At 44.5% G+C, this 27,787-nt stretch overlaps 1 protein-coding gene across 1 annotated transcript in view; it reads right to left on the reverse strand.

Annotated features, from left to right (window-relative positions):
- Nucleotides 1-27,787, reverse strand: part of AXDND1 (axonemal dynein light chain domain containing 1) — a 532,992-nt gene that overhangs the window by 440,038 nt on the left and 65,167 nt on the right. The window contains exons 4-6 of the mRNA XM_078643748.1: nucleotides 17,588-17,688; nucleotides 16,294-16,390; nucleotides 1,934-2,019 (exon numbers count right to left, since the gene is read on the reverse strand). Of these exons, the coding sequence (XP_078499874.1) occupies nucleotides 1,934-2,019; nucleotides 16,294-16,390; nucleotides 17,588-17,688 (284 nt within the window). The remainder of the gene's footprint in view (nucleotides 1-1,933; nucleotides 2,020-16,293; nucleotides 16,391-17,587; nucleotides 17,689-27,787) is intronic.

Genomic DNA, 27,787 nt, shown 5'->3' on the forward strand with positions numbered 1-27,787 from the left:
ACTCTCAGTTCGAAGTCAGGTAACATCATGGAACAGAAACTGCACTGATCTCAGCCACAGACTGCATTAGGCGTCTAGTGGATGAAGGACAAGGTGTGGCACTGATAATCCTTGATCTATCAGCAGCATTTGATACCATCTCGCCTTAGCTGCTGATGGAACGTCTCCAAGATCTGGGCATCACTCATCAAGCCCAGGCCCTCCTTCCTTATGGATCCTTCACAAAGGGTGAAGTTACAGCACTTTTACTCAGAGTTTTTTTTCCCTGCCACGTGGAGTGCCACAGGGCTCCTCGTTGAGCCCCACGCTCTTTAATCTTTATATGCCCCCCCGATTCCATAATTCAGGCATTTGGTCTAAAGGTAGTGTCATATGAATGAATTATTTTTATTGTTTAGTTAATTAAAATCGTAACGATGTTAGCATAGTAAAAACATAATACTGAAAAATTCATAATAGAAAAAAGCATGATTAAAACGTTGATTCCTTGTATGAAAATAAACCAGACATTGTACAATAGCTGGGTACATTATTTGCCGTTGCTCTGAGTGCAAACTTCATTCTTAGGATAAAATATAATAAAACGTTTGTCTAAAGTTAGTTAACTGTCATATGCTGACGATACACAGATTATTGGGTCAATCCCCCAGAAGTCATGCTCCACAGCAGACAATTTCTCGCTATGTATGCCGGCAGTGGGAGACTGGATGGGCTGAAACTTTCTAAAACTTAATAGGGGGGAAAACGAGGTGCTGTTCTTTGGTACAGGACCATCTAGCTGGAATAGCAGCTGGTGGCCTGATAAACTAGGAACCTGCCCCAAACCCGGGAAGAAGGCCAAATCAATTTTAATGCCCAGGCTAATCGCACAGTGGCAACTTGACATACAGGGCACCTCAAATACGTATGGTGGCTATAAAAAAGCTCCTCGTGTACATATGCATTCATAAATTGATGAGTTCCACAACATATGATGACAGTATATACTTTTTGAATATATTACCTCTTGTTGACTCACTTGCAGCAATGTGAGGAGTGATCTGTAGTTACTTTATTAGAACGATTACACAATGTAGTGGCTCTTAAATTCTAAGTGCATATATACTTACAAATACAAACTCTGGTAAGTATTTTGGGCAGGGCCATAGTGTTTGATGTTCATTTAGCTTCATGTGTAGCCCTAAATGCCCTGCCCATGATTTCTAGAGATGCCCCTTATCAAAAAAGATTTGGGTAGCGAATATAATGAGTGGGGTGCAATAAAAATGGCACAAAGATACAAGAGTAAGAGATGAAGGGAACAAGGGCACCAGGGAAAGAGGCCAAGAAGTGTACAAGGAAATTAGATCACAAGAGATAAAAGGAAGGAAATCACAAAGCTGCAAGTGATGGAGAACATGAAGGATACAAGGGAAGGAGATTGCAAAGGGTACATGAAAGAAAATCACAAAGGATGTACGTGAAGGAGAAAATAAAGGGTGCAAGCGATGGGATCACAAAAAGTAAAAGGGTACAAGGGAAGGGTATCATGAATGGTGCAATGATCATGAATATCACAAGGAAGCCCACAAACGGCACAAGGGGGAGAAGGAGATCACAAAAGATGCAAGGGGAGAATATCTGGAAAAATTAAAGAAGAAGAGGATAAGTATGGTCCGAGAAAATGGAGATCACAATAGGGAAAAGGTAAAGATACCACATAGTACATGAAGAATGAATCATAAAAAAAGTGAGTGAGTGAGTTGACGGTTGGAGACTACAAATGTTGAAAGGGAGGGATAAAGACAACAAATGATGTGATAGTAGATGACTTACAGGCTGCAAGAGTGAAAAGGAAAAACTATAGACTGTGACAGGAGGCTCTAAAGGGTCAATACATGAATAAGGGACAGATGCTAATACTGAGAATGTGTGCGATAATAAGGGCACTCACTCTTCATAATACTCCAATCCCATAACTCCTTTGTTCTTTACAATGTGAAACTCCTGAGGAATGAGGCTGTCCCGAGTGCTGAGCAACTGTGGAGAAAAAAGGTGATTATTAGGCAAGAGGGAGAAACAGCACTCGTATTTAAAAGTACTAAACGTCTCTCTGTAGGAGAGGCATAATGTGGCTCATAGAAGTACTATACATCCTGCTGTTGGAGATGCTGTAGGAAGCTGGCTCTCTATATACTATGAAGAATTCTTACAATTTATGTTAAGTGAGGAGCTTGCTAGCTTTCTAGAATGGCTCAAACTCGGAGACCCCAACCTCAGATTCACAGGCCACCAAAGCAACTCCAGGGTAGAATTTCTGGATATAGCTATTAAAGAAGAGGAGGGTTTCTTGAAAGTGGAGCTTTTCACCAAGCCAACAGACAAGAACTCACTCCTCCACTACTCGAGCAATCACCCCAAAGCACAAAGGGACAATGTGCCCTTTGGAGAATTCCTTAGATTGAGACGCAACTGCTCGAACCTCGAAGATTTCTATAGACACTCCGAGAACACAACAAAAAAACTCAAGGAAAGAGGCTATCCCCATAAATTAATAAAAAACTCTCTCAAACGGGCAAGATTTTACGACCGAGACAGTCTCCTCGATCAAAATAAAATACACAAGAAAAATGATCCAGACAAGATAGTCTTTGTAACCCAGTTCTCACACCTGAGTAATCAAAACGCAATAGCCTTGTTCACACATACAAACCACCAATTGAAACCCAACGAACTTTGACAGGGCCAATAGCCTCAGGCAACCACAAATGTGGGACCTGTTCGATATGCCAGCACTGCATTACAGGCAGCAGTCTGGAATTTAATGGCAAAACCCTAACCCCTAGGACATTCAACAACTGCAGGAGCCAAAATTTGGTGTACCTACTGATCTGCCCCTGCAACCTTGGCTACGTGGGGGAAACCAGTAGGGAACTTAGACTCAGAGTCCTAGAGCATAAATCTGCCATTCGCACTAACAAAAGCAGTGCGCCCTTAACAGAACACTTCAAACAGGAGAATCACACTTGTGATGATCTACGCTGGTTCGTTCTAGAGAAGATAAGAACTATCAGACGAGGCGGAGACACTGATAAATTGAGAAAAACCAGGGAACAGTGGTATTTCTGTTTCTTGAATACCATCCTCAAAGGTTTAAACACCAGGGAGGATTGGACAAAATGTATCTAGATCGCCTGAGTTAATAAGCCCATAATTGCCACCCTGCCCCTATAACTCTACATGTTAATCACCTTATATATATATATATATATATATATATATATATATATATATATATATATATATATATATATATATCTAGAGATATTCCCTCTCTAAAATAGCACCTACATGAATCTTATTCCTGGTCACCTGCTCTCAGCATCCATCAAATACCAATATGCTACGTACCAGCGTCCATCCCCAAGTAAACATGAAATATACCATAAGAACACAAGAGTCACCATACTATCACCTGAGCTACTTTCCTCTTACGAATTATCAAATTCTAAACTCATTTCATTCCATTTAAAAGTTTTATAAGATAGCTGATTAAGACTATGACACTCGCCCTGTAGAATTTCCATAGCTAGATTACGTACGGGCTTACGCCATCTCTAGACCCCAGCTCCCTTATATAGGTTCCAAACTAGAAACGTATAACGGTATGGCCATAACTTCACAAACATACACAGATAAAGTAAGTCTCACATAGTCTGTCAACATATCCGCGGCGAATGCAGAAACATCTGCGAGAACAAAACAACCAGAGAAGGAAACAGGTGGCCTTTAGGACCTCCACATACACATTCTCTTTCCGAGACATGACCCACCCCTCTGTCACATGACCCAGTTCCTTGACAGTTTGTCCTAAGCCAATGGGATAACACCATAAAGAAACTCACCAATAGGGACACATCAACTCAAGCCCTAGTATGCTAATCTAGAGGCTTAGACTAGGATCAACCCGATTGGGTAATTTTTGAACGAATCAAACGCGAGATGGAGTATTAAAAGACGGCGCTCTCTGTCACCGGGCATTTCCCGCAGAACCAGAGAAGCAGGCAGTCCATCGCAAAACAACAGGTAAGCGCCAGCATTAGGATAGGATGATAGATTATAACGGGGATTGAACCAAACAGGGTACTTTTTAACCGTCGGACCCCTTTTCTCTCCCTCTCTGATTCTTAGAACCCTATAACACGAGGACATGATGTTAATGCCTCTGGTTCCATAATTTTAACATTGAATATACCCAGAGAAGCGAGCAGTTCTTAGCGGAACATTAGGTAAGCGCATGCAATTTGATGGACACTCAGACTAGCAATTCCCTAATAACATTGTCTCCAACTTACCCACATTTGATCTTTATACACTTTATCTAGAGAAACGGAATCTAATCCTGCAAAGGCCAAGACTTAGGCGCCTCTGGATTTTAACTATGTAAAGACGACCAGCAATACAGTTTTTTGGCATAACAACTCTGAACTTACCATATGCCTAGGCATTTTACCTACAGGTATGTCCAGCCTTTGTCTACAATACCTACAAAACTTTTTACAAAAACGAGATTAAAAATCACTACTTATATCAGTGTAAAACTTATCACATATTTGTGATTTACAGGAGGATGAAATTGGACATATGAGCCAAAGAAACAACTCAATAGAATTGGCTTTCAAAAATTAAATAATATAGAAATACTACGTAAACACACGGACTTCAAGGTAATTGCCCCCTTTTTGGTTATATATAATTGAGATAATAGACCTGAGTATTTCAGACTCGTCAATCTGATATATACCTTCATCTGTCAAAAACCGTGACAAACCTTCCTTCCCACCTCTCTAACAAACTAGATCGAGGTAGAGATTTCTTTAGCTTAGTGGCCAGGTAAAACAGCCCCCCCTTATAGACAACTGTCTAAAGAAACTACAAACAATTTAATACCAGGCCATTCCCTAGAAGAATCTGAGAATAAAGCAGATGGTCAAAAAGTGTGAATAGCCACTCTGTAAGGAATTGTGAACCAAGTAGATTTTTGCAAATGTATGCATGCATGTATTAGGATGGTAGATCTACGGATCAAAATACGGCAAGAGCAATTTTTTTTTATTTTTTTTTAAAGTTTTCAAATTGTATGCACCCTGTTCTCTTAGCTTAAAATGTTTCAGCTCAGAATGTTCCATCGAGAGTAGCAAACCTGGTCATATAGAAGCTACTACAACAGTTTATCATCCATATGTATAGCTCTGCAACAGTAGTTAAAAGTAAAGCATTTAATTGTATTATGCATGATAAATGTTTATGATTATGCACTCACCAAACCTTACAGTATGTTCACTCCTTTAGGGCAATTATATAGACCCCTACACCACGACAGAAATCAAAAGGTGTCTTGATAAAGGTGGACAATAATTTGGAAAACCACCGAAACGCGTCGACGCTACACACAGTATAATTCAGGATCTCGACATCTTCGCTGATATATTGTATCACAGTACATATAGCTTAGGTGTATACAATAGAGTCCGAATATACAATAAGTATTGCAAAAATTTTATGTCTTACTGTTTTTTCTGTCTTTGTGATTCAATCTTGCTGGCCGAAATTGAGACCCCTTTTTATTGTTTTAATATTGTTTTAATTTTGCTGAGTGGACTCCAATCTTTGGGACCACTCTCCTTTTAACATTTGTATGTTTCGATAAATTGTAAGAATTCTTCGTATATATATTTGTATTGTGGTATTGTTTTTCCTTGACCCCTTGTTGGCCTCTTTTAATCATTCTCACTCAGGGGAATATTTCTAGTTCACTGGTTAGACAACCCTATTTCCCTTGATGTTCAGTTAAGGGGTACCTCTCATATTTACCCTCTCTATATACTATACCAAAGTGAGGTATAGTGTGCACAGAGTCCAGTGGAACCCCAAAGGTAGGCAGAGGTAAAGTTAGATTGAACCTTACTCTCTATTTGTGGTAGTGTGGTCGAGAAGTAAGGCAGTATCAGAGGACAGTGTTAAGCATTTGTTGTACACACTCAGTCAGCAAATGAATTCACACACTCAAAGACTGAACTTCAGACCAATTGTTTTTGTATAAAAATATTCTTTTAGTTATTTTATTTTCTAGAACCAAGCAAGCCTGGCACAGGTAAGCAATAAATACTTTACAGTAGTAATAAAACTGAAATACAGTTTGGATGATAATTGTATGTGTGATTTGATTTACAGTATGGATGCAGAGAAATGCAATACTTACTAAATGCAGTAGTTAGACTTGAATAGGCTTTTCAGTAAAATAGCAGGTAAGTAACTTTTGAGATTACTAGACTTTCACAGAGTAGTATACCTAGATAATACTCTGGGACATTTCCTGAAAACAGGTAAGTAAAATCATTTTCGTTAGATTATGCAATTTTAAAGAATTTCTTTAGTTTCTCAAACTCCACACACAGAAACTTTTCACAGAAAATCATTCAATGTTATCCTATTGAGGAAAATAGTGTTATCGTTTTTGAGGTAAGTATTTGATAGTGGGAGTTGAGGTTCTGGGGGTAGACTCATGGGTCCCCCAGGGTCAAGGATGCACTCTAGTTACACCCTCAGCGGCACTAGGGCGGCCGGGTGCAGAGTGCTGAGGCCAAATGTTATCCAATGGGGATAGAGGGCCTCCGGTTGGTAACTGCTGGTGAGCAAAGTTCCTGGACTTTAGCTCAGGGCAACTGGGGAAACAAAGTAGCACCAAAGGTGCACCCTCAGCGGCACTAGGGCGGCCGGGTGCAGGGATTCGACGTGGGATGCCCTATTGTTTTCCAATGGAGAATGTCTGGTTTGTAAAGACACTGGAGGCTTGGGGACGAAGGTCTTCTGGGTGCGACCACCACTTCGGGAGGTAAGATGGGAAGTTAGGGGTTGGTTAGGCACCGTCGGTTTAGGCAAACAAAGCCATGGGGCGTTGGGAGCAGGGATGCCTTTTGGGGTCGGATGTCCTTACCAGCTCCTGGTCGCGGTTAGGGGGGCCTTTTGGATTTAGACTGCAGGCGTCAGCTGGAGGCTTGAGGCAGGGCAGGGGTTGCCGGATTTTGGGTCAGAATCACCGGGGTGACCTCCTCGTGGTGTTTGCCCACTCGAGCTCGGGCTGTGGACCTCAGGTGCAGAGTGGTGCGGATTCGCGGTTTCAGGCCACAGCCAGAGGTTGCAGATGACAAATCCGGTGTTCACAGGAGACAAAGTCTTTGTGGATGTAGGCAGGCAGGTCCTATGGGGTTTTCGAGGTTGCTGGCTGCAGGACACACCAGGATTTCGCAGGAGCTGGTTCGCAGTGGAGACAGGCCGGGAAGGCTGGGACCTAGTCAGTGGGCGTCTTCCTCTTGTGAGCTGCTGCACGGCTGTTCTGTCCTTCTTCTTCTTGTAGTTTCTTCTTGTCTGAGGAAGCAAAGTTCAGGGGTGCCCCTAAATACTAGATTTAGCGGTATTGCAGGTAGGTAAAAGGCAGGGACCAATGGGTCCCTTCCCTGGGGAGAGTACACCCCTATTATGCCACCCTCCAGTGAGAGGGGGGCATGGGCCTGTCCCTGGTTGGCTGAGTCCCCCATCTTCAAGATGGCGTGGACTGAGAGTTGTGCTTCACCTCACCTCCCCCACCTGAGGGATGGAGTTGCCAGAGGTGGGCACACCTCTCCTACCCAATTGTTTTTCCCGCCTGTTCTCCCGCTCAAAGTGGGGGTCAGAACCAGTGGGGACCAGGTGCTGTGAGCAGCAAGTGGCCTGGGGAAGCTCACAAAGGTGGCAAGCCTTTGAAGCTTCCCTTTCGTGAACCCTGCCCATCCTGGGGGAGGAGGCTTGGCACCCCATCCCAGGATGTGCATTATTTCAGGCCCCAGAGAGCAGCAGGCTCTCGACCCAGGGGTCCAGAAACATGTCTGGTAGTGGCAGCTGAAAGCAGCCACTCAGCATGGACACTAGTGGTAGGTTAGTTTTCAGGGGGCATCTCTAAGACGCTATCTGTGTGAATTTTTCATTAAATCCCACATTGGCATCAGTGTTGAAACTTCTCATTTTTCAGTGTAGCCATTATGATGCTGTGGAGTTTGTAATGACAAACTCCCAGCACCATATACTCTTAATGGCAGCACAGCACTTACAATGTCTAAGAATGGACTTAGACACTGTAGTGGTACAGGGCTCATACACCCATACCCTCACCACTGGCATAGCGCACCCAGCTCGAGGGGTAACTGATCTATGCTAGGGCAGTGAGTTGCAGGCACGGCCCACAGGGATGTGTGCCATCTCGACTCTTCAATTTGTTCTGCACCAAGACACGCAGCCTGCCAAGGCAGTGTGTGAGTGTCAAGGTACAAACAAGACTTCTAAGGTTGGCGCAATAAGCTGCTTCCCTTAGGGGCCTTCTCTGGTCACAGTGCCCTGGGTACCTGTGGTACCATTTACCGGGGGCTGACCTGTGGCCAGAGATGCCAATTGAGTTTACGCTTCAATGCAGTGTTAGGGAAAGAACATAGGCTCTGGCTACCTGATTAGCAGGAGCCCAGGGCACACAAAGTCAAAGTACATCAGCAATTCAGCAAAAAGTGGGGGCAACCATGCAGAAAGAGGGCACTTTCTCACCAAACCTTCCCCCCAAAACGAAAGAGGATGAGACTAACCTTTCCCTAGAGAGTCTTCATTTTCTAAGTGGAAGAACCTGGAAAGTCCATCTACATTGGTATGGGCAGTCCCAAGTCTGTATTCCACTACAAAGTCCATTCCCTGTAGGGAGATGGACCACCTAAACAGTTTAGGAGTTTCACCTTTCATTTGCATTAGCCATCTGAGAGGTCAGCGATCAGTTTGAACTAGGAAGTGAGTACCAAACAAGTATGGTCTCAGCTTCTTCAGGGACCAAACCACAGCAAAGGCCTCCCTCTCAATGGCACTCCAACGCTGCTCCCTGGGGAGAAGGCTTCTGATTATAAAAGCAACAGGTTGGTCTTGACATTCATCATTGGTCTGGGATAGGACCGCTCCTATCCCTAACTCAGAGGCATCAGTCTGCACAATGACCTGCTTGGCATAGTCTGGAGCTTTCAGAATTGGTTCTGAGCACATAGCCTCTTTCAGGGTGTCAACACCCTTTTCACAACTAACTGTCAGTTGACCTTTTTGGGCATCTTTTTGGAGGTGAGTTCTATGAGGGGAGCCACAATGGACCCATATCTCTTCACAAACCTCCTGTAATACCCATTCAAGCCAAGGAATGCCCTGACTTGGGTCTGGGTTGTTGGAGCTGCCCAGTCCAGGATGGCCTGTATCGTGGGCTGTAAGGGTTGTACCTGGCCTCCACCAACAAGGTGGCCCAAGTACACCACAGTTCCCTACCCTATCTGGCATTTGGATGCCTTTATAGTTATGCCTACAGTTTACAGGGCATTTAAAACCTTCCCAAGGTGGATCAGGTGATCCTGCCAGGTGGAGTTTAAGACAGCAATATCATCTAGATGAGTTGCACTAAATGACTCCAATCCAGCAAGGACTTGGTTCACCAACCTCTGGAAGGTGGCTGGGGCATTCTTTAAACCAAAGGGCATAACAGTAAACTGATAATGCCCCTCAGGTGTGGAAAATGCTGTCTTTTCTTTTGCTCCTGGGGCCATGCCAATTTGCCAGTACCCTACAGTTAAGTCAAAGGTACTTAGAAATGTCGCTGCACCCAATATGTCTATCAAGTCATCTGCTCTTTGGATCGGGTGAGCATCTGTCTTGGTGACAGAGTTAAGCCCTCCATGATCCACACTGAACCTCATTTCTCTCTTTCTACTCTGTGGATGAGGTTTGGGGGTTAGAACCACCAGGCTGGCCCTGGGGCTCTCAGAGGGTTCAACAACGCCTAACTCCAGCCTCTTGCTGACTTTAGCTCTGATGCTTTCCTTGACTTGATCAGACCGTAGACAGATTTTGTTTTTGGCAGGTGAACTGTCACCAGTGTCCACATCATGTGTATACCAGTTTGTCTGACCAGGGGTCAAGGAAAAGAGCTTAGCTTGTTGGAAGTCTTGCTTGCAATCAGTCTGCTGTTGGGCAGAGATGGTGTCTGAAAAGACAACTCCATCCACTGACCCATCTCTTGGGCTGTATGAGAGGAGGTCAGGGAGAGTTTCACTCTCTGTCTGCTGATCCTTATCCGTCACCATGAGCATGATGAGGTCAGCCCTGTCATGGTAGAGCTTCAGGCGGTTCACATGGATAACCCTTATGGATGTCCAGCTTATGCCCAGGTCAACCAAGTAGGTGACCTCACTTTTTTTTTCTAGGATAGGGTTAAGGGCCACTCCATCTGTCCAGGAGACCCCTTGGTGCCACTGGCTCCAAAACCCAGTGCAGCTTTTTGGTCATAACGGTTCTTCTGAAGCTCCTGGCTCGTCTCAAGATATTTAGATCCTTTTTCCATATAACAGCCATTCAGGACCTTAGGCCAAGCACATAGTACACAATATCTTGTTTGGGTTCTTGGAGAGGCTTCTCCCAACCCTCTTTTATAAGAAAAAGTGGTCCCCTCACAGGATGGCCAAACAGAAGTTCAAAGTGGGGAAACCCTACTCCCTTCTGAGGCATTTCTCTGTAAGCAATAAGCAGGCATGGTAAGAGGGCAACCCATCTCCTATTGAGTTTTTCAGTGAGCCCCATAATCATGCCTTTCAATGTCTTGTTGAATCTCTCAACAAGGCCATTGGTGTTATATGTCCGGTTGTGCACAACACATTGCCATATTTACCGACATTCAGGAAGGAATGGGCATCTTCCTGGATCAAAACTACATTTCCCATGAATCCTAGCACCAGTTGTGTGCGACAACGGCCCATAAAGACCGACACACAACAGGAAACGCCGTTGGATATTCCACCGCGTCCTTGGTGTTGAGATCTTCGTCCTGATTGTCTTGAGCTGCATATTTTCGGCCGCTTCCTTGTTCTGCCCTCTGTTGGTGGGCTCCTGGCCAGGAGTCTGTGCAGAGGACGGCTGTGTGTTTTCCTCGATCGGCATTGTCGGCCGATTTAGACCTCGCCCATCCCCCGTTGGTGAGTCCTGCCTAGTGCTCGTGCGAGGGAAGGTATATCTTTGTTTTACGTTTTCCGATCGGCATTGTCGGCTGAATCGGATATTGCCCCCCGTTGGTGAGTGGCCTGCGTGTGCTCGTGCGGAGGACGGTTCATTTCGAGTTTCCTGTGGATGCGATCCGATCGGCATTGTTGGCCGATTTATTTATGTATTTTGCCCCCCTTTGGTGAGTGCCTGCCTTGCGCTCGTGCAGGGGACGATTATTTTGGGCATTGTTCTCCTTCCTTGTTTGGCATCATTGCTAGTATTTCTTCCTTTTTCCATACAGAAAGTGCCAGGCACGGCACTCGGACAGAAACTGATGAAGGGAGCAAAACACTGGGTAACTCTGCTGATGGTTTTCTACTCTGTACATTACGAGTGTTATTTAAGGGTGATTCCTATCCGGAGAACTCATACCTTAAGCTTGTATAAACTTTGTCTTTTCACCAGTATTGATCAAGGAGCATCAGTGGTTCCTAGTACCCTGTATTGGCTGCTGGTGCTTTGGTGCTATGCTTATATAATAGTGTCCATTAAGATTCAGCAGGAAAACAGACAAAGCGTAGGTTATGCATGTTCCTTACACTTATGGGGGGGTGGGAGTTCGCTAACGTTTTAGTACAATACTTATGTATACCTTTGGTTCTGTGTATGTTTTCCCTATACAGTCAGAGTTTACTTTGGATTATATCATTGATCGCAACAGGTCTCTCTCACAGTAGTCTGCCTTTTGGTTTTGTTACTGGTACTGCAATAGTAGTTGAATATCTATTGTGTGTATAGTATTGGTAGATACCTGGTTTCTTATTGGTTATTCTTTGTTGCTTCAGGTCTCCCTCCTTGCTGTCCCCTTCCCTTCCTTCCCTCACTTGATCCTGCCACTGACCTGCGCCATCACGGCTAGTAGGCTTGGTTAGATCAAGAGGTGGACAATGTTGGCATCACACCGATCCCGAGGACTGGCGACGTAACAATTGGTTTGTGGGTGATAGGGTGTAGTAAACTAGTACTGCACTCCACACTCTTTCCACATGTGTTTAAGGTAAGCAGATATGAAATTGGAACCTCTGTCTGAAACCACCTCCTTAGGAAACCCTACTCTGGTGAAGACACCACTGAGGGCCTTGGCTACTGCAGGAGCTGTAGTAGTCTTAAGGGTACCTAGTGGCATGATCCACTACCACTAGAATGACTATGTTCCCTGATGCTGTGGGAGGTTCAAGAGGACCCACTATGTACACACCTACCCTTTCAAAGGTGACCCGACCACAAGTAGTGGTATTAGGGGGGCCTTTGAGGGGCCACCTGTCTTGCCACTGGCCTGACAGGTGACACAGAAGCTGACAAACTCCTTTACTTTTTGGTTCATATGGGGCCAGTAAAAGTGGTTAACTAGCCTTTACCAAGTCTTGGTTTGGCCCAGATGTACAGCTAGGAGAATGTCATGAGCTACAGTTAGGAGAAACTCCCTGTACTTCTGAGGCACTACCACTCTCCTAGTGGCTCGATGTTTGGGGTCTCTGGCCTCAGTGTATAGTCGTCCCTCTTCTAAATAAACTCTTTGGGTAGCACTGACATCTCCCTTTTCCTGTGCAGCAGCTTGCTGCCTCAGGCTTTCAAGAGTTGGACAGTCATGCTGTCCAAGGCACAGCTCTTCTCTAGAGGGTCCCCCTGGGCCTAAGAGTTCAACCTGGTAAGGGTCAAGCTCAACGGGCTCAGTTCCCTCTGGGTATGTCCAAGTCCTGCCCCTGAGAGCTGATTCCCCAGTCTTCTTACCTTTTCTCTTGGAAGGGTGGGCCATCCTTTCAGGCTCCAACACTTCTTTTTTATCCTGTCTCTTGCTTTGTGCTCTTGTTTGCACACACACCAATTCAGGGATGTCCAGCGTTGCTGCATGGGTTTTCAGTTCAACCTCAGCCCATGCTGAGGTTACCAGGTCATTGCCAAGCAGACATGCAGCTGGTAGCTTTGGAGAGACCACTACCTGTTTCAGGCCAGTAACCCCCCCCCCCCAGTCTAATGTCACCATAGCCAGTTCTCCCAATCAAGTATTGCTCAGGGGAAACCAGTGTGTCCCTCACCATAGTGATACTGGCACCTGTATCCCTCAGAGCTTCTATCCTAGTTCCATTGATCCAAGGGTATTGTAAGTACTCTTTTTGTTTCAAATCTGTTTATTGAGAATACAAATCAAAAAGCGATACAACAAGCAACATATCAAAAGACGGAAGAAGGGAGGAAAAAGGAGAGGAAGAGAGGACCAGAGGGAGAGAAGAGGAAAGGGAGGAGTGCAGTATTAACCATTCCAAAAGATCAGCAAATGAAAACACAAAAGGCAAAGCAATGGTGCGCCACAAAGCTATCATTGATCAAGGGCATTACCCTGGGCGAGGGAAAGGCTATCCAGCTTGTGGGGAGGGACTCGGTGATGGAGGGCTCCAATAGTAGGAGAGAGCTGCGTAATGTGTAGGCACTTTGAGCAAAGCGTCCCACAGCCAGAGACCGACCCCCTGTGAGTGGAAATAGACATAGGGAGAAAGGAACGTGACAACTTAAAGAAACCACCACATGTAGTGGAGACATTAGTCTGTATTTCTATTGGGCCCCCAGAGTCTGTCCGCATCAGGGAGGAGCACGTTATCCTCAAATAGGTGTAAAGCCCGGAGCTTCGGGGGCTGAAGATGGGCATGGTCAATTTTGTAAAAATAATCTATTAATGGTTGCCAGTTTTTGGTAAATTTAGTGTCACAGTATGCTACAGGCGAGTGAACCAGGAGGCGTTTCAGCCTTCTTCCAGTATAATGCTATGATTTGTTTAGCTGCGCCAAGCATATGTAAGCTTAGGTGCCAATCCCTGCGCGTCACGGCAAGTAGGTTCACTGGCTTGAGGCCAAGGATGACTGTGGACGGGGCTTCGAGCAATGGGTAGCCAATCACCTGTTTGATGTGACTAAAGACCTCCTTCCAGTAGGTGGTCAAAAGCGGGCACTGCCACCAAATGTGGAGGAAACTCTCCAACAGCTGTCGTGCAGCGCCAACAAAGAGGTGAGGAGTTGGGTAACATTTTGTGCAAGTTGTGGGGGGTGTAATACCATTGTGTCATGACCTTATATGCAGATTCCCTCTCAGAGATGCTGCGGAAAACCCTCAGGCTGTCGCGCTATAGATGATCCCATTGTGTAGGCGTGATGTCTGTAGAGGTGTCGGACTGCCATTGTGACTCAGAAGTATGAGGAAGAGCACGGGGCGTGTTGAAAAACTTGATATGTGCGAGAGATCAGACCCCTGGAGTCGTCAAAGGAGCGCACCAGCCGTTCAAAGGGGGGTAAAAGGGCGTGTGGCTCTCTGAGTAGAAGATGACGCCTGTACCCAGTGCTGAAGCTGGAGATACTATAGTCTAGCCCCCTCGGAAAGCTGAAAGTCCAGTTTGCACTGTTCAAAGGATTTAAAGATATCTCCCTTGTAAAGGTCCCGGAGTGTTCAACACCCCCATCCGACCAGGCAAAGAAAGAGTGTGGATGCAGGGCAGGCGGGAAGTGTGGGTTGCCTGTAATAGGGGTGTGAGGGGACGGGAAAGAAGTGAGACCCCTGGACAATGCTAGCTTATCCCAAATATTCAGCACAGTTTTTCTTGGGATAGCCATGAGTGCCAGGCGAGATCCCATGTGGGTCTGCAGGCCACTGCCCTATTTATATGGAACCAGACCTTCTCGCTCTCCTACGCAGTCCATTCCGAGATAAAAACGAAGGTGAGAGGCCCAATAGTACTCCATTAAATTGGGGAATGCCAGCCCCCCGTCTCGTGGTCACATAAGTATTTTATTAGAAAAGCGTAGCTGTTGCCCTCCCCAAATAAAGTTAGTAAGGTCGCACTGAAGGTTCTGAATCTGGTGCTGCGGAAAAGGCGTGGGCCAAGTTTGGAATAGATATAATATTTTCGGTAGCACCGAAATTTTAACTGCGTTCAGGCAGCCCAGCCAGGAAAGAGAGAGAGATTTCCACGTTCGCAGATCCTTTTTACTTTCTTGCCAAATGGCTTGCGACCACGTGTTAGAGGTCAAATTGAGACCTAGGTACTGAATGGAATGGGAGGCCCATTGGTACGGGACAAGAGAGTAAAGCACGGGGATCTCAGATTCAGGAATTGTGAGATTCAAGGCCCACGATTTTGCATGGTTGATTTTGAGGCCCAAGACAAGTTCAAAAGACTGAAGCAACGTATGAAGGGCGGGTAGAGAGGATCGTGGGGGGGACAATGTGAGGAGGAGGTCATCCGCAAACAAAGCTATTTTATGGTCCACACCGCGAGAACAATGCCAGTAATGACAAGAGACTGGCGTATCATGACAGCAGGAGGCTCTACGACAGGCGCAAACAATAGGGGGCATAAAGGACCCGTAAGAAGGCCGTTTACCCGAACCTGGGCTTGAGGTGATCCTGGCAATCATCTGGGGACCCAAACCTATTTTATGCTGGACGGCACGAAGAAAGGCCCAATCCACCAGGTCAAATGCATTTTCAGCATCGAGTGACAATAAGCACGCGGGTATGTTCCAGTGGTGAGCCTTCCCGACCAAATGAGCGATGCGCCGCACATTGTACGCGTCCTGACGATGTCAGATGAAGCCAACCTGATCTGGCTCAATAAGCTCAGGTAGATGTGGGTCGAGCCGTTTTGCCAGAATTTTAGAATAGAGTTTTAGATTCATGCTTAAAAGCGCGATGGGGCGAAAAGAATAACATAACTTGGGGTCCTTCCCTGGCTTGGGAAGCAGGGCGATCTCTGCCAGCGCCATAGAGAAGGAGGGTCCTCCAGTAGCTGAGAAAGAGTTAAAAAGTCATAGTAAGTGCTCTTGTATCTGCGGGAGAAAAGTGCGATAAAATGAGACCGGGAGGCCATTCGGGCACGGGGATTTACCAAGGGAGAGGTCCTTTAGCACACCAGTAAATTCCTCCAGCGTAAGTGGGTCTTCAAGAAGTTGCGCATGGTGTCTACCGATCGGAGACCAGTTACATTCCCCCAATACTGCATGGATCTGATCCAGGTTAGGTTGCATTACAGACATCCACAAGAAGGTGCGGATGAGAGACATCTATGGATTCTGTACATAAACATGGGTTATGAGTTTGGCAATCTTCCCAGTGGTAGAGACGCGCACAGGCGCAAGATATGATAGACAATGATTACGAATGGTCAGCCTCACTGCAACTCACTGTGCCATGTTCTCCACGTCGTTGTGTTCCTGTGCAGGTACAGTCCCCTGAACTCTTCTCCGCCACTGTTAACGCATCATAAAGGAAGGAAATATCCCTAGAGATCAGAACAAAATCCAACATTAAATGTCTTACAGTAGATAGCTGTACAGCATTAACTTTTTCTTGGGACAGACAATCAAAATGCAAGGTTGGCACCGGGGGGGAGAGCGATGTTAATATAGTGTGGTACACGGGATACAACCCGGAAGCGTAGTGCGATCGGGGGCGTGTGGTGTGCGGCTCGGAGGCGTGTCCGCTGTGATCGTTGGTGGTATGTTAGCCTCGAGGTGAAAAAGAGGCTTGGAGCGCTTACGCGTTAGTGAAAATAGAAACACTTGGGTGGAGGCGGGGTAAGACGCGTTTTCTAGGTAGCGGCTGTGTTGACAAGTGCAAAACTTTATCCGCCTGCTGAACACTAACAAAACACACTAATAAGCTGATGTCCAGCATACCAAATGGGGAGCCGAAGCATTTACTCGGCAAAAAGTGTACCTGGGAAGAAATGTCAACAATGCCCTCTTTGAAAAGGAACGCTGGGTGTATACCTTGATGGCCTTAATGATGGGATCCCTTGGTCATCTATACTCAGGGCAGAAACATGTCGACCCCACTTTAAGTGGAAATATCCAGACAATTATTTTGGTAATTTCTCATCACATTGTTTTATATATGTCAGGTTGACCACTGAATAAAGATTTCTATGTGGGATACAACCGGGACATTTTTAAACACATCTTTTTCACACAGCTCTCACAAATAAACCAGCTCCGCAGTATCATGGTGTAGTAGCACACCGGGAGAGGCATTCGGCTTCTGCCGGTGGGCCCGATGATGAAGCATGTCACCACCCAGGGTGGTGAGTGAGGGCTTCCTGAGCAAATCCAGGGAGTTTTGTTCCTTTCCACCTTTCTCCTTTTGCGTGCTTATACACATTGAATGAATTACATTCGCTCATTATGCCACCCCAGTTTGGACCCAGCCATATGCAAATCAGTCTTGAACCCGCTCCTCATGGGAACAGTCCAGCCCGAACTGCCAGGCCAGGTCCTCCCTGGACCGGAAACAAACTTCCTGGGACCGGTGTCAAGGTATCGCCCCACAATAGTTAGGCTAGCTTGAATCCAGATGCACAGCAAACAAGGGACCAACGTCTTGGCATACCCTTAACCACTTAAGGCAAACATAGCAAACACAACAAGATGATGGACTAAATGTTGAAACTTTTCAAACACTCACCCCTTGTGGAACTTACCTACCAGCCCCTGTCAGGCAGACAGGCTGCTCCATCAGGTGTTTGAATTTTCCTCTACGGCCTGGATGATGCCAGAGCTGGTCTGGGTTTCGAACCCCCACCTTTCAGCAGAAAAATAAACAGGAGTTGTTGTATTTCAAAGAACCTTGCTCATGGACCTAGCACAAAACCCCAAACAGTTGAGAGCATATCGGTGGAAGAAGGGTAGAATGAAGAGTTGCTGGGAGATTGATTGGATGAATCTCATAGGGTTGTCAACAGTGCAGAAATTGTTTTTTCTCAAATTCGTGGGATTTTTTTGTGAGATTTGGTTTGCACTTACGATCTTTATAGAAAGTAGTAGGGACAAAGGAACTTCTCACAAAGGCACCAATATCATTTTTACATTTCTTGGTGGCAATCGCTAGTGCTTAAGGTCTATCTTCTCTACTGTGGTTATGCAGAAATGGAGAAACTCAGTTACAAGGGAGAGAGAAGAAATTGGCCCCTTAGCCAAAGGAAACTGACGCAAGTCAATTCATCTTTTTTGGGTGAATGAAAAAGCTGGTAGACGTTTTGTGAATGGGAATGTACCAATACCCAGACAGGCACAGCACATGGACCATAGAAGCACAGTAGACATTTAAACTAATACTTATAGATAGAATAATTGGTGGCAGAAGAAGCCATGTAAACTAGCTACTCCAATGTTTGGAATATATTTTCCCACTTTATGTATTTTTTTAAAATAACGCATTGGACACAGCCCACTCCATTTTGAATATGCATATTTGTCTTTTTTGTCCTTTTTATTCCTCTTATTCATCCTCGTTTGATTACTAGATGACTACTTCAAGGAAACGCAAAGAGTCCATAAAGTCTGAAAGTTGCAACTGTCTTTTTTTTGTGTAACTCCTGTTACTAATGTGGAAATGAAGTTGTTCTGCGTGTATAAATGATAAGCTGTTAGTTATTCATGTCTGATTATAGGAACTCCACGTCTCAATGTCAATAGCATTTAAGTGAATGTCCTGAAAAATTCCAATAGCATATTCATTTGACTGTGTTCTATATAGTTTTCTAGTTACAGTAAACAAATACTTGTAGCCCCTCATTAGGAGTTGCACTGTACTAGGGGCATGGAACAATTGCATGTGATTTTAGTGTTACCATGGGGTAAAGCTTCTCTAGTACTGTGTGATCACAAGTTAAATCCTAAGGAATGGGAAATTACCACGTAGGGCCGATTCCAGGGGGTTTAGCCTGTGAGCAGGCGGTAAATGTGTGCAGGGACTCCTGTGGGCATGAGGTAAAGGAGTGGGCTAGGGTGGGGGGTAGAATTGTTTGCTCCCTCCGTCAGAAATAAAAGCAAGAAATGAAGCTTGACAAAGCCTCATGCAATTTTACAGTAAATAATTACCCCATGGAAAAGCCGGGTGTAGAAAATCGAGCCATTTGGAATCAGGCAAAGTGGAATTCCATGAGGTAGCCCCACTTCCCTGACATGTATGAGGGTCTTAGTGTCTGTCTAGTATTAAACAGTGGCTTAAGGAAATGCTATCTCCCACTACTGTCTCAAATTACTTTAGGGTTATTTGCATTATTAATAATCCCCCTAAATTTACGCTATGGCCTGACCTTTTTAGACTGCATGCACACTCACATCCTTTGCTTTTCACAAGTTCTGCACATGTTTAACTGCTCAGTTCCAAAACTCTTTACATATAAATTGAAAAAGCAAACAATTGACCCAAAGTCAAGAGCTCTGAAACTATAAGGGAAATAAAAAAAATTGAACAGGCATGTGTGATGTTTTACACATGCAGAATAGCCAAGTCTCTTGAATCGTTTTATAAAGCAGGTGGCATTTCTGATTGAGGAGGTGACATTTAATGGAGTTTAAAATCATCTGAATCCAAATTTGGGACAATTGTCAAAGCTGAGGTCTGACTATCAGTGGATGGGTGATCTAACAATTACTTGATCAGTCATTTTTTTTCAAACAGAAGCATCTGGGTATCAACCTTCAGTAGATAAGGGATTTGACCGTAGATCTTCTTTAATTTGACAATCATAAAATCTAGACAATCATCATGAGAAGAATTAGACACCCAATGGATATGTGATCTGACAATCAGTGGATCTGAGCATGAACCAATAACAGACCTAGGATTTTACAACCCGGAAATGTGAGTGAGGCAACAGCATTATGCAAACTTAAAGCCTTGCAGCAATTCTCAAAGCTGCACATTCTAACGGTCTATAGCAGATGTTTCATCGTTAAGCATGTGGCCAGTCAGATGACCACAGAAAAAGCCCATGAGAGCTAAAGAATCCATTGCTCCTGAGGAGATTATGCTCCAAACCTCTGTGCATTTATACCTGCTACCAGGTGAACCCAAAGTGCCAAACAGGGAAGTTAAACTGTTTCAAACGAATCTCAGAAAGAACCAAAAAGCTGGGGTATCCCCAAGGTCAACCATGTACTTTTGTAAACATGTGTGCAGGAAACAGTTCACACTCACAGTATAGGATTTTCAAGAAAGGATGGTTCAGAATGTTATAGGGGAGAATATTGGTTCTACCAGTATTACCTCAGCTGAAAGAAAACTACCTCAGGAGATAAACCTTAGCCAAAACATGAAGTGCCCAAATGTATAAGCCTATTTTGTTGGACAGTAGACAATTGAGTATGGACAATTAAAGGGTGCTGTATTCTATAGCTAGGGATTCATTTTGCAGCCAATAATTCACAGCTGTGAGCAACAACTTAACATCAAACAGAGAAGTGTACTATGCAAGTTTCAAACAAGAAAATTCTTAAGGAGCCTATGAACTGTTGCATGTCAGAATATCATACACATAAATAATGGCTGATGTAAATAGTGTGTCCTAAATATTATTTACAAACTTATCATCCCATTTGGGTGTAGATAGATATTATATTATTAATGCCAATATTTTTGTAAACGGTATTTAGGACACAACATTTATGTCAGATGGTATGCCGACCACAATATTCTGGTACAGGGAAATATATTTTATTGATTCCACTGAAGTCAAAAAATATAACAAGCACTGGCAAACCAATGTGTTTAGGGTTGGCCACTAGCCTTTTGACAATTCGTTTTTTGTTTAGTCATGGTTTTTGCAAAACGTTATTGTCCGAGAAACTGCTGTGCTCTCATTAAATAAAAAAAAAACATTGGCTAAAAGCAAAAGTGTTTTTCTGATCTTAAAGAAGGTACACATTACCATGGTACCCCTGGCACTGACAGGAACTACCTTGTGTGGATGTGCTCCTCGTGAAAGGGCAGCATACCACAACTCATAGCAAAGTCAGCTGAAGTGGGCTAACATTGCCCCTTGATGCATGCTGAAGTGGGTTGAAGAAATATGTGACTGATACAATCACAGACTAAAGGATGAAGTCTGGCTGAAACCTGTATATGTAACTATGCTATACATACTTTTAGTAAAATCAAAATGTCTTGGCCAACACAGACCTAAAAAAAGTCATCGGTCTGGCATTGGCTGCTAGCCTCGCCTTTGAGAAACAAGTCAAGAAAAAAGGGAAAAAATATAAAGGGAGGAAGGCAAACAAAGAAGCAAGACAGACAAAAAAGAAGAGAGCAGGAGAAAAAGGAAGGCAAAAGGAAGGAAGCCAGCGAGGTAAAAAGGAAAGGAATGCAAAAAGGAAGAAAGACAAGAAAAAAGGAAAAAAGGCAATAAACAAAGAGGGCACGAACGAATGAAAAAATATAGGCAACGAAAGAAAGAAGAAAAGAAGCCAACAAAAAAGAATGAAAAAATAAAGAATGAAAGCAAAAATACAAAAAAGAAAAGAACATGATAGGAAGTCAAAAAGAAAGAACAAAAGAAAGAAGGCAAAACAGAAGGAAAGAAAAAAGGCAAAATAGAAGGAATTAAGGTAAAAAGAAAGAAAGAAGGCAAAAGGAAGAAGTAAGAAGGGAAGAAGGCACAAAGAAAGAGAAAGAAATTACGGCAAGAAATAAAGATGCAAGAAATGAAAGACAAAGGGAAAGAAGGAAAGCAAAAAGAAAAAAGCAAGAAAAAAGCACAAAAAGAAGGAAATAACAAAAGGCAAAAATGTAGAAAGGAAAGAATGTAAGAAGGAAAAAATAAGAAAAGAAGGAAAGAAAGATAGAAAAGGGGGAAATAGAAGGCTGAACCGAAAAAAGGAAACAGGGGAAAGGAAGTGGAAAAAAGGAAAGAAAGACAGAAGGAAGGATGTTGACAGTATAAAATATTGGATACTAGACCAAAATTAAACCCTACCCTAAGTTCAAATGAAACTGTTACAAGTGTGCTGCAAGATTTGTAAAGCGCCATTGGTGAAACCGAGTCAGGAACACAATATGGCACGCTGAGAAATAGCAGTAGTCCACTTCATTACAAATTTACAGCAGTATTGGAAGAAGACAGGAACTAATAAAGCTGGATTGTGCCCTGTGCTCACTTTAAATGTGTCCTACTGTCACATCAGGCAACACTGTCACTAAAAGGAACTAAATTACCCTGTTTGTGGATGTGCTCATTGGTAAAGAGCAAAATGCAGTCACCCAGAGTGGCGTTAACCAGAGACTTAAGAAGGCTGACCCATTGCTCTATGCTGTATACTTTAGTGGGTGGAACAAAAGGGGACTGACACAACAACAGACCAATGAGTGAAGAGAGGTGGCTGAAAGTAAATATATTATTCATATTATGTTAGTAAAATTAAAAGGTCTGGGCTAACGCCAGACCAAACTAGACAGTAAATAACAAATAAAATTTCAACAATGCTCATGAAACAACAGTTAATGCATAAAACACAAGATTAAGAAAGTAATTATTAATAAAAAAGTTAACACATGCTTTGCTGTCTTCCAGGCAGTGCCTCGGCACAATACATTGTTGGTAAGTCTGTAGGAAATGAAAATGTCATGGCATAGTGCAATACCCTAAACAGCAATTGCTAATCCTTTAATGGGTGCAGGACCAGTAAACAGAAGAAATTCATTGCTCATTATTGTGACCCTTCGTAGAAAAGGGAAAAAAGAAAGTTGAAGTTGCTAACACGGAGAGATGAAAAAGGATTCAGCTCCTACTCTAAGAACCAAAACAACCTGCACTTCCAAACACTGCCTACTTCAGGAAAATTAAACGCTCAAAAACAGATTTCTTCAGCCTCCAGCTCGACCAAGCAAAAAACCGTCCGAGAAAACTGTTTGAGCTAACCAGGACACAATCCAAGGAACAACCCCAGCCACTCAGCATTATGCGCGAGGCTCCCTCCTGTGAAGACTTCTCCGCTTTCTTTATCCAAAAAACTGACAACATAAAGAGCGATCTCCTCATTGACGCAAGCCTCTACTCCAAACCTCACTGCATAGCACCCACTGAACCAAAAAACAATGCTACATGGTCATCCTTTATCACCTACTCTGAAGAAGAAATTGGCAAACTGCTCAGCACCTTGAAACCATCCAATCACCTCACGGACCCCCTTCCTGCTAACGCTGTAAAAGACTTTACCCCTTTGCTCCTCCCACTCCGGACTAAAATTATCAACAGCTCACTTCAACAAGGAACCATCCCTGACTCCCTCAAAGTTGGACAAGTCACACCTTTACTAAAGAAACCTACAGCCGACCCCTCTGATTTAAACAACTACCGTCCCATTACCAATATCCCCACTCTCGCCAAATTGTTGGAAAAATGCGCACAACTACAACTGACTAAACACATTGATCAGTTTGATCTCCTCAACCCTCATCAATCAGGCTTCCGAGCAGGACACAGTACAGAAACTGCTATGACCCACATAATTGACGACGCCCTTCAAATCCTAGATCAAAACGATACCTGCCTCCTCATCCTTCTTGATCTCTCTTCAGCATTCGACACCGTTAAACATGAGAATTTACTCGATCTATTAAACACAAGAATGGGTCTATCTGGGACTGTTCTCAAGTGGTTCACTTCCTTTCTACACAACAGGTCGCAGAAATTCAAGAGCAACAACCTGATGTCCTCGCCAATACCTGTTTTGTTAGGCGTCCCGCAAGGTTCCTCCCTATCCCCAACTTTGTTCAACCTAGTTATGGAACCTCTCACCACCTTGTTACAAGCATCCAATGTACACTTTCACATGTACGCCGATGATACCCAACTATATCTCAAATTACAATCCCCCAAAGAAATTTTGCTCCTGAACTCAACGATCAGAAGCACCCAATCCTGGCTTGCCGATAATCATCTCAAACTCAATGCTCTGAAAACAGAGTTCCTTCTTATCTCACCTCCCGCGAAGATCTCTAACACTCAAATTTGGCTTAAACACCTAACTGCACTCAATGTCCAACCCACCATCGTGGACTCAGCAAAATCTTTAAGCATAACGCTTGACACCAATCTCAACATGCAGCAACATATCAGCAAGGCAACTAAGGGAGCGAACTACCAAATCAATACCCTGAGGAAACTTAAACCCTTCCTCCCTGCCAAAGACTTCCAAACTGCAGTACAAGCACTAGTCATCCCTCGAATAAAATATGGCAGCATCGCCCTCTGCGGACTCCCCCTAACTACTACCGCACCCCTAAGAGCTTCTCTAAACGCTGCAGCGAGACTCATCACTGGGTCAAAAAAACACTCACATATATCCCCTGACTTGAAATAACTGAACTGGCTGCCTTTTGAAGCCAGAATACATCTGAAAATCGCCTGCATGACGCACAAGGCTGTCCACCTGAGCTCACCCGGCTATCTCACTCAGAAGTTGACAATTTCCTCGAAGATTCCGGAAGGAAAAAACTTATAAACGCTCCTTCTTAGGAATGGCACCCAGGATCTGGAACTCACTCCCTCCTGAAACGAGGCTCATCTCCTCCACTACACTGTTTAAGAAAGAAGTAAAAGCTATCCTCATGGCTAAATACACTTGAACTATTATTTTGAACTCTTTTAAGACTCTGCACCGATCTGTACTACTTGTTCGACCCCTTTGCTTATTTGTTTTACCTGTATTATCGACTTACGTGATTTTCTATGCTCCCACTTATTTGTACTATTAGCATTACTGACTTACCTGTTTGACTATGCTCCCTCATGTTCCCCCTTTCTATGTAAAGCGCTCTGATATCTGCAAAGATCTTGTTCGCGCTATATAAAACTTTCAAAATAAATAAATAAATAAAAACAAATCGATAGTTTCTATCTGTTTCAAAGGTCAAGGTATATTTAAAGAAGTTTGTAGTTGGTTAATCCCATCTGAAGGCCGTGGCACATCACATCAGCTTAGTTAAGTTTAAACACTTACAGAGTATAACCCAGAGGGGAGGCAGTTAAGTTGCAATTTTTAGGTCTCGCCTGAGACTGCACATGAGCTGTTGTTTTCGGGACATTCAATTTACATATAGTGTGGCTTAGAGTCTGATTATTGCTTACCATTGGCTGGATTCATCGCCACTCTCATTTGCTTGCTTCTCTTCGTCAGAACATTCCGGCTTCACTTCCTCTTTGGGTATTTGTTCCTTCTCTGGAGCACGACTGAAGTACTACTTCTTTGCCTAGTATTTGCCCTTCCACTGGTTGGGCTTTCGGAGTTACTTTTTTCTTTTCCCTGCACCCGCACTTCCCGGGTGGTTGCTTGCCCTGTCGCTCATGTCCCCCTCCACTGTGTAGTTGTTGCTTGCCTTGTTCCTCCCATCTCAGGATGGGGCTGAAACTCAGTTCAACGGTGTAACTGTTGCTTGGTGACACCAATAAACACTGATGTTTGTGCATGTGAAGAGGGGTTCTAGGATCCATATGGGCGGTCTACCAGCATTGGATGGGTATGATTTCTCCAAAGTAAATAAATGGACATACGGGGTCATTAATGAACCAAACCCCTAATATTCTCTCAGGGATATTAAGTAAGACAGGCTGTCATGGGTCACAGGCCAACATAAAGGCCGCCACCCAGGAATATTTGCTAGAGCATTGTTTTAGAGTAACTCTCCCACCATTAAATAAGAACACAGAGTTCCTTAAGCAATGGCCTCAATAAAAACACAAGGAAAACTGTAGGTCATTATTTTGGAAAACGAAACACTCGGTCGGGTGGGTAAAGACGAGCAGTAGACGGGGAGAGAGGGTGGATATGTGACTGCATGGATGGAAGCATGTAGACATTACTCATTCTTACGGGGTAAGCAGCCATGACATCGCGGGCTTTACCCCGCACTGCCATTACGACGCTGCTATTACAACGCAAGTCGTTAGAACGACTTGCGCTGGAGGGCGCTGTTGGTAAAGGAATAGTTTAATTTTTTATTCCAACATCTTCCCTACTGTAACGTGGGCTGGAGTTGGAATAGAAAATTAAATTATTCCACAATCCAGGGCCTACAGCGCAAGTCGTTGTAACGACTTGCGTTGTAAAGGATGCGTCGTAAAGCCCGCGTTGTCATGACATACATCTGTCTTAGGGTAGACCTATTTGCTTTGCCAATGCCAGTTTTTACAAGCTGAGCACTTGTCTCATATCAAAGTGTTTTGGACTCTACTACTATATGGCCAGGCTAATCTATAGTGTGTGGGTAAAGGAACGCCTTTGAGTCACGGACCAGAGCACATGACCTTACTATAAACAATCCAGGACACTAAAGCAGCGATCTGACCGTTATCGTGAGAGCGACAAGGAAGAATTGTCCACCACAAGAGCTTCTCCAGCCTCGCCTTCTGTTCTCAGTGGAGTAAGCAATGTGACAAAATACTTATGGGCCTCTATCAAAACACCAGATGGAGGATTTGGGGGGGGGACAACACACCACCAGGAGGTCTACCCCCTGTGCATATTGGGAGGTTGGTGCAGCCCATGAGCTGTCATTTAGTGTTTGGGCTATGTTTGTAGCCCAATGCAGCCCAAAGTATAATTACTTACCCGTTGGGCTCTCTGTCACCATTTTAGGTTCAAGTGACCTGGTGGCTGGTGACGGGTAGCTTTTATGTGTTTTTGTCCTGTGAGGTAGTTTGAGTGATTGATTGGCTTTACCGTGAATCATTAAGTATACTCACTGTGCAATAATGTCTGGCATTGAGGAAAAGGTTGAGCCGGGGATGCAGTTGTTGAGGGAAGACGGTCGCTTTGACCTGGTGCTCAGAGGTGAAGCAGCAGTTTCAGCGGCCCACCCAGCACAGCAGGCATTGGCTCGTGTAGCCACGGTGGTGGTGGTGGCAAATTCCCCGCCATGAAAATGGAAGGCGGAGGTGGCTTCTTCGGTGCCGATAGGTTCTAGGGGCCGCCTTGTGTCCAGACAAGCGGCCCCTTGTGGTGCAGTACGGGCTAGGGGGCAGCAATGCCCATTAAAGCTGTAATGCTGTTGGGGGTAAGGCAAGGGCGAGGGTGGGGCAGAAGCATGACGTGGCAGGAAGGCTGCACTGCAGCAGTGCAGTGGGAGCAAAATGCCCTTCAAGATATAGACATTGGGGCCCCTTCGTTCATAATACAGGTGTATGGGGCAGCAGAATAAAACCGTTTAGGGAAGCGGAAAATGGTTTTATAAGCTGCGTGCACTGGGTAATCAGATTGAGGGGAGAGGCCAGACTGAGAAGCACTCGTCATTTTTGGCATTGCTCCTGGAGGTAAAATGTAAAAAGGAAGCAACAGGGGGACCATAAAAGGGGATATGGGGCTATCACAGTGGTTGATGTCGACAGGGGGTTGGAACATGTGGAGGGGGAGATAGAGGAGTTGGGTGGGAGGGAGGACAGGCTGGGGAGTGCAGAAATGAGGCAGATTCATTTAAAAAAAAAAAAAGAACTGTAGACAGATTTTATTCAACAATTTCCAAGTACACAAGTGAGACAGTGGGAAATGCGGCAGATTCATGAGCAAGGTTTATATGGAGAGGCCTCCAACAAAGTGGTGCTATCATGGGTAGAGTTAGGCACTGAAGGGAGAGACATGGTGCCTCAGCTAAATGAGCACATAAGACAAGGAGGGGATGTGCGGAGGGCCTCGCTGGAGGCGCAGATAGGTGGGGAGACAGGGGGTTCCTGGGGGTGGGAGGACAGGGAGATATTCCGGGCTTGGTTTGGAAGCAGGGGTTGGATCGGGATGGACTGAACGGAGGGGGGCAGGTGAGGGGGTGGGACTACGACGGGCCACACATCTGCCTTGGTTGGGGCAATGTTAGAATAGTGTGGGGAGGAGGAGGAAGCTGTTGAGGA

Source organism: Lissotriton helveticus, chromosome 1_1, assembly GCF_964261635.1.
Source record: "Lissotriton helveticus chromosome 1_1, aLisHel1.1, whole genome shotgun sequence".
NCBI lineage: Eukaryota > Metazoa > Chordata > Amphibia > Caudata > Salamandridae > Lissotriton > Lissotriton helveticus.